This window comes from Myotis myotis, unplaced genomic scaffold (assembly GCF_014108235.1).
Source record: "Myotis myotis isolate mMyoMyo1 unplaced genomic scaffold, mMyoMyo1.p scaffold_m19_p_3, whole genome shotgun sequence".
In the NCBI taxonomy this organism is placed as follows: Eukaryota; Metazoa; Chordata; class Mammalia; order Chiroptera; family Vespertilionidae; genus Myotis; species Myotis myotis.
In genome coordinates, this window is record NW_023416335.1 from 84,794,793 (window position 1) to 84,807,379 (window position 12,587).

General features: G+C 45.6%; 1 protein-coding gene across 2 annotated transcripts; it reads left to right on the plus strand.

The window, feature by feature from the left end:
* The first annotated feature begins 851 nt into the window (after positions 1–851).
* On the plus strand, positions 852–12,291 carry CBY2 (chibby family member 2). 2 transcript variants are annotated; one of them, XM_036297395.1, is made up of 3 exons: positions 852–926; positions 1,230–1,310; positions 10,957–12,291. In XM_036297395.1, exons 1-3 carry the CDS (start codon positions 852–854, stop codon positions 12,169–12,171), a joined length of 1,371 nt encoding a protein of 456 aa, XP_036153288.1. In that variant the 3' UTR covers positions 12,172–12,291. The 2 variants fall into 2 exon arrangements, with proteins under 2 accessions (XP_036153288.1, XP_036153289.1); XM_036297396.1 differs by lacking the exon at positions 1,230–1,310.
* Positions 12,292–12,587: the final 296 nt, after the last annotated feature.

The following is a 12,587-nucleotide window of genomic DNA, read 5'->3' on the forward strand; positions in this document are numbered from 1 at the left end:
GGGGTGGGAGTGGGCTGGAAATTTTCAATCACCACAGACCAATGATTTAATCAATCATGACCATGTGGTGGAACCTCCATAAAAACACCTAATCAGCAGGGTTTGGAGAGCTTCTAGGTTAGTGAGCACATGGAGATGCTGGGAGGCTGATGTGTCAGTGAATAAGGATGGAAGGTTTACATCTCTCTCCGTCTTGCCCTAAGCAATTCTTCATTTGGCTGTTCCCAAGCTGCATCTCTTATAATAAAACAGTAATTGTAAGTAAAGTGTGGTTGTTATTTTTTTTTTAGTTCTGTGAGCTAGTCTACCAAATTATCAAACCCGAGGAGGGGGTTGTGGGAATCCCTGATGTAGCCAGTTAGTCAGAAATACTCGTGGCCCAGGCATCTGAATTAGGGGCAGTCTTGTGGGAACAAGCCATTAACTTTGGGATCCAATTCTAACTACAGATAGATTGTGATAGAATTGAATGGAATTTCAGGATGTCCCCCTGGTGTCAGAGAATTGGAGAACTGGTTGGTGTCAGACAACATACTGCATTTCATTTTTTCTCAGTCTGGAAAGAATTCAGTTTGGGTTTCTTCCTTGTTGAGTAATCCAACTACAAGTAGACAATGCCACCTCTGAAGAAAGGGTAGGGATCTGAGCCCCGCCTAGCAGGAGGGATGCAAATGGCAGCCAGAATGACCAAATAGGGGGCTAGTGTTTGGACTATTATGTGTCACACTGACCCTGACCAGGCAAGTGGACACACCAGGGTGAGCTTTTCCTGACTGCCAGGTGCCTCATTCCTGCCTGAGATGCTCAGAGACAGAGACCATGAGATTTGAAAAGCACTATATTGTTTTGTGATGTCACCTCTGGAATGTTCTGAGTGTTTTGGTGACCAACTTCTGCATAGGACCTATACCTGGCACCTAACATTGGTATGGCTTTTTACTTGAGATAAAAATAATCATCTTAAAAAGATACTAGGTGTAGGTATCTCTGCTCCAAAGGCTTTTGGAAGGCTTTGACACCAACCACAATACCTATCTTAACTTTTGTTCAGATGTTGATAAAGCCCCTTATCAGATATCATCTTCACATTCTTTCAAACTCAGTTTTTCATAATGTACATAATTTACAAGAGGAGGTAAGTGAGTAGAAACTCCTGTGTTTTACAGATGAGTGAGTGAGGCCCAGATGATGGGCTGGGAAGCAGACATCTTATTTTCTCTTTTCCACAGCACTCAAGGCCACATTTTACAAGAAAAAGAGATACCAGATCTGAAAACCTAGAAATTCCAATCAATGTGGTTCTACCTCAGGTATGGATAATCACAGAAGGATGTAAAGTATCAGTTTTAGCTAGTATATCCCTCCTCTTTCAAAACTCTAGCAAGATGTTATAGAATGACATCTATAGAGTAGTCAAGACCTTGATTTTAGTTGTGTGTCAGCTGCCAACCAGCTGTGTGTGTCAGGGAGGCCACTTAGCCACTGTGGGTCTTGGGTCCCTTATTCCTCAAATGAAGAGGGTGGGTTAGGTGATCTTGTAAGACCTTCCAGCCCTAACACATGACACTCTGAAATAAGCCAATCTTCTGAAAATTAGGTGTTTTGGTACTCGTGCCACCACTCTGGGTTTTTGGAGGAGAATCAGAACTGGGGCTTGCAATCAAATACATATAACTCAATCCATGAGAAGAAAACCTAGTACATACACCAGGATACAGGGTCATTTGGAAATGTCAAGAGAGTGAAGGCCTGCTGTTTACCCAAGACAGAGTGTAAGGGGGTGGGCACAAGGGATTCAGAACAGAGACCAATGAAAGGACGAAGTCTTGACAGGCTGGAGATTCTCAGTTCTCCTCCTGCTAAGCAGCTGTTTCCTTGGTGGGGTTCTCCTGATTGGATTGTGTCGACTGCTGCTATGTCACAAAGGGGGCAACCTTACTTCTCCAGAGTCACCTAAGGCCCTGTTGGAAGACCATGGCAGTGCAACCAGAGGGGCTGAAATGTAGGGTGGAGGAGTCCAGTGCAGAGGTAACTATCTGAAACCTCTGTCCAGGGGTGTGGAGGGACAGTATTGATTACCAGTGTTACATGTTTTGAAAAGAACAAGATTAGAAAGAAAAACTTCAGCATTCTTTCTACAGGTGGAGGTAACTGTAACTTTCTAGGCAAGTATGTTCAGCAGGAGGACACATACAGGACAAAAACGCATCCTGGCTATTGGCTCTCACATTATTCTATAACTTTGTAGTGAACAGCTACTTCTCTGCTTCAGCTCATGAAGCTTAGAACATAAGCTAACTTCATCCTGATCATTAGACAGGATGGCTTGCCCACAGGGTTCCTACAACTGCAGGAACCTTGTTTTAGGTTTGATTCTTTCCACGTAAAATACACTACTCTCCTGATGATGGGTGTTGCTCCTTTGGTTTGTTCGCAGCTCATATAAATCAATGTTTGTTTTGTTAAGGGACTGGCAGAGGGTACCAACCTGAAGATGGGGTTGAGCATGGGGGTCAGAATAGGGCTTGAAATAGTGATCATGTGTTAGAGAATTATGAAAGTCTTAAACCTAGCATAACTCGCCCTGCCAGCCTCGCAGAAACAACCCAGCATGGCGGAGGAGAGAAAGAGAACAGAACTGAGTGTGGTTTAAAAAGACTCGAGCTTGTTCTGGGGCCATCCACTTCCTGTGCTGCAGGACCCAATGCTCCTGCCGGGGTCCAGGAGTGCATGGAGGGCATGGGATGGGAGGATACCTGCTGCCCTGGGCACATGTGCTCCTTATGGGCAGATATGGCATCATGGGTACACCTGCCATGGGGACATAAGTCATGTACCAGGTTTCACACACCTGCCAGGATGTTCTAGGCTGGTGCACTGGGGGAGGGGTATGGTCATCTGTCAGTTTAGATTATCTGAACTGTGCCACTACTAGGGCTGTGAGAGGGACCAATGAATTTGTCAGACCTCCTCCAGGCTTTGGGAAAGGGATTGATGTGGTTAACAAGGGGAAGGAGAACTATCTTACTGAGCACTGATTTGATCATGTGTTGAGCCCTGGGCCATGCAACTATGAGGCAGAGATTATAAAAGTACAGGAACTGGGAACCCCAGGAACCCTACTAATAACAGCAGAGCTGGAGTTAGGGGCTTAAACCCAGGTTAATGCCCACTCACTCTGCTACACCACCGGCTGGGCACATGCCACCTGGCTGGGCCAGGCCATGCCTTAGCCTTCTGCTTCTTTTCTTGCTTTTATAGATAGTGCCTCCTCTCCCTGCATCTTACCCATTTGCACCTGACCTTCCTGCATGTATCTGTCACATGCTGTTTTATTCTGGAACTGAGTCCATTCGTTTTAGAAGGGAATTGCATCAGCAGCTCTGTGTGTCCAGAAAGTGCCTTTGGCCTCCCAGCTCCCAATCATGCTGGGCATTGGAGCTCCTCAATTACATGGCAAATGCCTATGACACTAATTGTTATCACCCTTAGGTCTTTCCAGGTCTTATTAATTCCTAGTTTTTCTTCCTCATTAAATATTTGTATTTTCTGATCTATTTCCATTCAGCACATTAAGTTGCAAGCCATCAGTGTTATTTCCTGCCCAAGCTAGCTGACCTCCCGGTTCCTTTGGTACATATATTTATAATGATTCAGTTCTCACAGGCATCCCTGTTTCCCCAACTGAGCACTATCTGTGAATTTCATGAAGGTATTTACTACTAGATCATTAATGAAGTACCTAAAGCACCCTACAGGGTCCCCTCATTCCTCCACTTGCCTTTTCTCAATCCCATTTGTTTGAACTTGTTCTTTGGAAGTTATGGGGTCTGCTGACAATACCAATATCTCTGCCAATTTTATTTCATGAGATTCTGTTAAGCAAATTAGCTGAAACTACCATACATGATGACATATTTATCCTCTTTGCTCTTAATGTTATAATTTATTAAAATCAATTACATTCACCTGTGTATTATCCTCTTACCTATTTGCATTAAAATCAACATTGATTTTAACATGGTATAGGGAGCTGATAATGAGCTTCAGCCTTGTCACCTCATCTGAAAATTAGTAGCATATCTGGCCCTTCCTTCTAACATCCTGGGCCTTTCAGCTTCCTATGCCTGCAAGTACCTCAGATGGCTGAATGCTCTTTGATTGTAACCCTCAGTACTGTTGGCAAAGTAGGTGTTTAAAAAACTTGGTTAATAGTCTTGGAATCTACTAGGCTTTGGACATCTCTTCTGGTGTGCAGTAGCCACACTGTTTCAGGAGTGGAGAGAACTCCAGTGTTAGGTAAGCCTGGCGAGTCCTGTCCCTAAACCCATTTAGATGGGAAGACACCAACCCCAGGAACTCCGCCCCAAAAGGTCCCACACAGAGAGTCCTGTTCCTTAGAAATGCCATAGCATCAGTAAGAGACATTGGTCTTATCACCCACCCCTTTACCCTTTGCCTCTTCTCCCCCACCACTGACCACTCTTCCTCTGTTCTCTCCACTTGCCAGGAGGCTGGTGATCTGACAAAGGCACCCAGTTGTTGGTGATTTCAAACATTTTTCTTCCAGGATCCCTTATATTTAAGAAGGAAATGACAGGGAGAAGGCCAGGCCTGATGCTAAGGAACAATTCCCATTCATCGGTGAGATTCAGGCATCTGTGAAGGATTAAGGGCTCTTCCTGAATCCCCAGCATAAACACATCTTAGGTTACAACTATGAGCACATTCTCCTGAGGGCAGAGTCTCTAGTCTCTTGGTCACCTTCCTAATAAGGCCTGAAGGGAAGGTATCATGAACCTCGTAGCCAATTGTATTTCTCTCCTCCATCCATCCTCATATCCCATTCTCCCAGGAAGAAGCCAACTGTTTCCTCTCCCTCCTACTGGATATGTCTTATTGTGAAAGCATTTCCCAATGATCAGGGAGGAGATAATCTTCCTGGGCCAAGCTGCTCTGGGGACTTGGACCTGCTGCCAGAGGCTCGGCCTCCAGGCTTAGCAGAACTTTCAGGGATGTTCCAGGGGCTTTTTGTTGGCTCCTATCTTTTGTCAGGGCTCAAGGACATCAAGGACAGAATAATTTAGCTTACAAAACCAACCCAGTGAGACCACTGGTCAAGGTGACCTCCTGAGAAGGAGCTGGCTTCAAACATAGGCTAAGGAGGCCTGGGATTTTGTACCTCATGTATTTGCTTAGCACAAATGCTCACGTTTTGGAAAGTCCTTTTGTAAAGAAATATATTCAGCATTTGCCATAGGCCAGGAATTTTGTTTAAGCCTTACAAGTAGACCTGGCCATCTGGTCTTTATGACAGCTTGCCTACCACTTTCTTGGCCTCTCAGAACAACTTAAGGAAGCAGGTAGACCAGCTACATTTAGGTTCATTTTAGAGGTGACATTCAGAGTAGCTAAGTGACTTTCTGAAGAGCACTCAAAGATATGGGATATTTGAGCCCAAAGTTACTGAGAATTTTCGGCCTCAGCACTCATTAGATTATAGGTTTAAGATGGTGATATGGACAACCAGCATGCCTGAGGCATTTGTATGCAGGGGACAGCTGAAGAGCTACATAGATGAATCTACAGTTTTGTGAGATTCACATGAGGAGACTTCCACTGTTATACCACTTATATTATGCAGCAACAGCTCTGCAGTTTAAAAATATGAATTGAAATGAGGACATAGCTTTATCAAATACACTAGTATATTAAGACAAACAAAATCACCTCTTTTGTAAGCCAAAAATGGCACAATGTTAACAGTTTCACATATTTCAACCTAACATCTCCTCCTTAGCTTTCAGTGCATTTTGGTTTGATTAGCAAGGACTCATTACGCCTCCACTGTATATGAAATGTGCTGTTCTAATTTCCAGGACTAAGGATGTAAAAAAAAAAATAAGGAACAGGTCACTGTCTTAGAGAGCTGCAATTTATTCACCTAGGGAGAAGACAGGACAGAACATAAGAGAACCACTGCAAAGTAATTATATCAACAGATACAAAATAAAGCATCTGGCCTTTGTGAGGGGCTAGGATAAGCATGCCATTTGAGTCAGCCTGGTTTTAAACCATGGTTTTGTCCCCTTCTTGGCTATGTGATCTGAGGTAGAACCATGGGTGGCTCTTTTTGGTAGGACATTAACTTGAATGTGGAAATCAATTATCATATTGTCATATGATATGACACGCCGTGGCAAAGATGGCAGTGCCCACAGCCAATAAGGAGGGAATATGCTAATTAGCTGCACCCCCTCAAAGATGGCTGCATCCACAGCCACAAGATGGTGGTGCCCAGTCCCCTCAGCCCAGCCAGGGTGGCAGGCATACTCCAAGGCCGGGTCCACCCCCAGGGCGGGCCTGGCTCAACGCACCTGCCTCCAGACTCCCCCAGTCCCCTCAGCCCCCAGCCACCCAGGGCTGGCCCGAGGCACAGGCAAGCCTCAGATGGTGGCTGCCCACCTGCCCAGGGCCGCCCAAGGCTCAGGTAACCAGGGCCAGCCGAGGCTTGCACTGCTAGCAGTGGCAGCAGCAGAGGTGTGATGGGGCGTCGCCTTTTTCTGATCATCAGGTTGCCTCCCGCCTCTGAGGGCTCCCGGACTGTGAGAGAGGGCAGGCTGGGCTGAATTTTCATGCACTGGGCCTCTAGTTGTCATATAATAGTCATTCAGTAAGTGAATTTTTCTTTTTCTTATTCTATAAATCTTTCTCTAAGGAAATGCTAAACAACTTATCTTCCTAACCGAAGTACATCCTTGCATTTCTGTAGCTCACTATAAACAAAGAAAATATCACATTTTATTATTTTATTTTGAATTCTACAATAAGCTGCGGTGGGGAAGCATTTATAGTAAGGTTGTGCACTGCAACAACAGTTGTAAATAGCACCCTCTGGAGTTTGTCATTGTACAACCTGCACAAACAAGGGGTGGCTCTAAATCATGTTAGCATCCACATATCCTATACATGGAAATATAAGCATGGAAATGAAAATATTTTAAAAGGTCATGCACTCATACAGTGCAAAGCCAGGACTCTCCAGGTGTCTAGCCACGGATCCCCATCCTTACTGCCTGCATTAATGCTTGTGGAACTTTGACCTCTCTCATTTGCACCAAAATATAATTGGTGCTAATAACTGACTTTTTAAATTGACTGGAAGTTCCCTGAGGGTAAGGTCTGAGGCTGGATGCTAAAGCAATATTAGTTGATTCATTAACATAAATGTGGAAGAATAATTGGAGCAATAACATTCAGAGTGGGACTAGATTAGCGTGAGGAGTTTTCACAAGGCCAGGAAAGAGCTTTCATTTGAGGACCAAGTTCAGCTGGTCTGATTACAATCAGGGAAATATCATGGGAAGGAAAGAATTTGTCTTGGCATAATGTTTTCCCAAAGTTCAATCAGGACTCTTGGCATTCTGAAATGCCTGTATATTTAGTATCTTCTCACTTTCAGAAATAGAAAAGGTGCTGCTTTACCTTAGCCTCATCTTGGGTAGATGAGGCTAAAATTCTTGGGTAGATGAGGCTAAAGTGAAGATGTTTTTGTGTTCTAAATGACTAGGCCATGAGTCAGTAGTGGATTTGATCTCTTTCTTGATCCTATCTGGAGATAGAAGGAAAGATATTAGGACTCAGTTATAAGGGGAGAATTTGGTCTCCTGGGTAAAGAAGTAAAGGAACCTATTAGTCCATCAACATTTTCTGAATCAGGAGTGGTGGGCATGGAACAGAGAAGGCAACAGGGTCTTGCTAGGAAGTGTTGACCATTTAAGGGAGGGGACAAGATGTCAACTAGGTTAGTAAAAGAATTCTGCTGGGGGCATTGTGGTACCCATTCACAAACATGGATCTGCGGAACCAGAGGAAGTTAGACTAAGCGGGCATTTAGAGGTAATGCCACTGACGCTCATTATACAGAAGTGGAAACAAAGGTCAAAAGGTGAGAGGACGTGACTAAGGCCACCTGATGGCATGCATAAAGATAAGGACCCAGAGACCAGATTATCCATAGCTAGGGAACCATCACTTTACATTAAGTTTTTATTTAGTGCATTTCTGTTGAGAAATTCATTGAGTTCTGAAATATGTTTAACTTTGAAAATTCATTGAGTACCCAGTTCAGAAAGTGAATATAGAATAATGGCAGCTGAATAGGATGATTTAAAGGCCTTCAGGGATTCTCTGAACAGGTATAAAGCATTATACATTTCTCTTTGGACATACACTTAGATCAAGAAGACTATCTCTCTGATTGAAATCAAACAATCCTAAAAAAGAAGACAATTAGTGAAATTTGAACGCTGACTCAGTAATTGCTGATATTAAGAAATTATTGCTAAATTTTAAAAGGATGATAATGGTATTGTGGTTTTGTTTAAAAGATACACATTGATGTATTTATGGATAAAATGAGACAATGTCTACACTTAGCTTTAAAACAACCCAGTGACAAAGGAGTGGTTGTGGAATTGGCTGATGGGATATATGAAACAATTGTGGCCTCAATTTAATAATTACTGAAGCTAGGTGATAAGTACATGAAACAATGTACACATCTAATAATTATTAGATTATTCTCTTTATCTTTTTATATATGTTTGAAATTTTCTATAATGAAAAGGTAAGGAAAAAGTGTCTTGACCCCCAAAGTACTGCAAATCCTTTGATAAATCCATGGCAATCCCCCATGTGTATTCCTCAGACATATAAGTTCAGGGAACCAGAACTGGGTTTGTGGATTAGCAAGTGAACTGATACAGGTTATTTAACTTATCTGAGTTTCAGTTTCTCCATCTGTAAAATGGGAATAATAATAACACCTTTTAAATTCAGTGTCGTGAGGTAATTCGATAGATAGAATGCTCAGCTCAGGGCCTGGCACAAAATTGAAGCTCAGTATTTGTTTCCTTCTTCCCTTTCCTTTTCAGGATTGGGATACACATCATTGACTAAAACTGCATTTTCCATAATAAGATAGTGTAGAGCAGTGGTTCTCAACCTTGGCTGCACATTAGAATCACCTGGGAATCTTTTTAAAATCCTGATTTCTGGGACTTATCCTCTGGAAATCAGGATTTTAAAGAGAATCCCAGGTGATTCTAATGTGCAGCCAAGGTTGAGAACCACTGGTGTAGAGTAAGACGCTGCTGATATGGAGCCTTGCATTGTTTCTAGTTTGAGGATGAAGAGGACCTCTCCAGTTGCACTCCTTGTTGACCTTGGCTAATCTTCCCAGAAATCTAGATCAAAGGACCTTAAATTTACAAGGACATGGTGTGGACTATTCTCCACGAGGTTCATTCTGATCCTAGGTTCAGCCACAAGAGCCAATGTGCTTTTCCAGTTGAGAAATACAAAACTATGGAGGCTGGATTTATTTAAAGGAAATAAGGATGTGATTACAGAATGTCCTCACACCCTCACTATCTGGAAGATTAATCACATCCTTACAAAGTTAATGACATGTGCTTATTGTAAAGTTAATGGCATAGAACTGTGCCATCTATTTGTCTAGCTCGTTGGGTCTTAAGGAATTCTAACCAACCTTATACACTGTGCAAATTATCTCTATGTACACACACACACACACACACACACACACACACACACACAGTATATGTTAGAGATATACAAATATACACTATATAAATATAGTATATAACGACTTATTTTCTATCTTCTCTATCTGTAAAATAGTGAAAGTAACCTAAGAAATAAGGAATTTGTATTTGGAGAGCATTGCGATGTACTTGGATGAAATGTTTTCAGTGTATTCAGAAGTAAATATCACGATCATATTTTTATTTAAATGTATTGCTGCGGTTGCTGTGTCTTCTCCAGGATGCATTTCACCTGTTCACCACTTTTTGAATGCAACTCAGAATTCTTCCATTAGTGAAGCCTACTTTTCCGCGTAACACCTTACATTTCTATGCCACCTGGCAGTTTTAAAATCACTTTTGCATTCCTCCTCTCATTCAACCCTCACAAAGTGTTGTGAACCAAGCAGGGCACGCATTATTTCCATTTTTTTGGGCACATTTCACTGACTTTCAATGTTGGAAGGTGCCTAATTTGAGATCATGGAGTTTGACAACCTTGTTGTTACTGGTGAAAAATCTGGGTCTCAGGGAGGGCGAGAGAGCTCTTCATTTTACATGCGAATCAGCAACAGAACCGTGACTCTCATTATTGGTGAATTCCATGTTTGTAAATTCGCCTACGTTTTTTTCCACTGATTTTTTTTTTTTTTAATAACTCCCAAATCGTACTCATGGCACTTCCGGGGCCATCCACGGACACTCACAGAGTGAGGAAACATTTGAGGTGCCTGCCGCAAAGGTGGTCAGTGAGAAGCCTTGTTTCAGCTCTTCTATTGTGAAATAGTGTTTATTTCACAGCTTATTTAGTTCCAGGTTTTTCACATTTCCGTGCTTTTTGTTGATTTCACTGTCGAAAATCACCCTAGAGCATCATGTTGAAGTGCTGTCTCGTCTTCCCAAGCACACGAAGGCAGGGATGTGCCTCACAGAGAAAACAGGTGTCAGGTGAACTTTGTTCAGGCGTGAGTTACAGTGCTGTCGTCAGAGTTCAATGTTAACGAATCAACAATACGTATTAAATAAGGTGTTTCTCAACAGACACAAATAGGCGATGTGCTGAATGGTGGATGAAAATGTGACCAGAGGCTCTCAGGAACCTAACCTAGTAGTCATGGTTCAGTATCATACATAATTCATGGTTCAGTGTCCTCAGAAATTTCATAGAACAGCACTGCGGGGAATAATGAGCATCAACTGCAGTACCTTGTGAGGACCCCAAGAGGCAAAAGTGGCTACTGTGGCCGAGCCAGGCCAGACCAGCAGCCGGGGTTTATTGCGGGGTGTCAGCCAGCCTAGGGTGTGTCTGCCCCTTCACTAACTCTGGGCCTCCTGTTCTCTCCCGCAGAGGGGCACGGCCGAGCCCTTCCTGAGACTCCACAACCTGTACTCCAGCCCGCGCTGCCCCAGGCAGGCCGCCCTGCCCAGGCCCAGCCGCAGGGTGGTCAGCCAGCACTCCTACCCGCTGAATCGCTTCTCCTCTGTGCCCCTGGACCCCATGGAGCGCCCCACCTCCCAGGCGGACCTGGAGCTGGACTACAACCCTCCCCGCGTGCAGCTCAGCGACGAGATGTTCGTGTTTCAGGACGGACGGTGGGTGAACGAGAACTGCCGCCTGCAGTCGCCCTACTTCTCCCCCCCGTCGTCCTTCCACCACAAGCTGCACCACAAGCGGCTGGCCAAGGAGTACCTGCTGCAGGACGAGAACAAGTGCCTGCGGGAGGAGAACCGCGCCCTGCGCGAGGAGAACAAGACCCTCCGCAAGGAGAACAAGATCCTGCAGGTCTTCTGGGAGGAGCAGAAGCTGTCGCCCGGCCGCGAGGTCAGCCGGGCCTCGTCGCCGCTGCTGCGCAAGGACAGCGCGGCCCCGGAGGCGGCGAAGAAGGACCCGGCGCTGCAGGGGCACCGCAGCCAGGAGAACAGCGCCCTGCGGCTCCTGCGGGAGGAGAACCGCGCCCTGCAGCAGCTGCTGGAGCAGAGAAAGGCCTACTGGGTCCCGACGGAGGAGAAGCCCGGCCCCGCGGAGGAGAGCAACCCGGCCCCCTCGCCCCTGGAGGAGCCGCACGGCCCCGGGCTGCTGCCCGACACGGGCGCGGGCCTCTCCCCCTTCGAGGAGCCCAAGGGGCCCGCCAGCCCGCAGGACGACTCCAAGACGCTGCGCGCCCTGCGCGAGATGGTCAGCAACCTGGCGGGCTCCTCCCGGGAGGAGGAGAGCAAGGCGGCCGCGGGCCTGGCGGACGGCAGCCAGCCCCTGGAGCTGCTGCGGGAGATGAACCAGGCGCTGCAGGCCCTGCGGGTTGAGAACCAGAGCCTGCAGGTCCTGCGCGAGGAGAACCGGCTCCTGCAAGAGGAGAACCGCGCGCTGCACGTGCTGCGCGAGGAGCACCGGCTGTTCCAGGAGGAGAACAAGGCGCTGTGGGAGAACAACAAGCTGAAGCTGCAGCAGAAGCTGGTCATCGACACGGTGACCGAGGTCACCGCCCGCATGGAGATGCTCATCGAGGAGCTGTACGCCTTCATGCCGGGCAAGAACAAGGACCCCAAGAAGCCCCCCAGGGTCTGAGGCCGCCAAGGCGCACAGAGGCACCGAGCTGGGGGCACAGCCTATTGGGCAGAAGAAAATCTCTGCCTTTTGATTTCCTCGCCTGCCTTCACCCACTAGCTCGTGCCTGTTGAGCAGAATGATCGGCCTTCCTAAACTCAGAGCAGTAATAAAGGCGAGAGGAGGCTGGGTCTAGTTAACGCGGTGCTGCGCTGCCTTTTTCTTTCGTGTTTTTTTTTGTTTTGTTTTTTTAATAGCAGTTTTAGGTTTACTGCAAAATAGAGGGGAAGTTACAAAGATTTCACATAGACTTCCTGCCTCACGCATGCGTACTCTCTCCCATTAACAGCCCTCACCAGAGGGCACACTTGTTAAAATTGCCAAGCTTCCATTGGCACATCATCATCACCCAAAATCCATAGTTTACATTAGGGTTC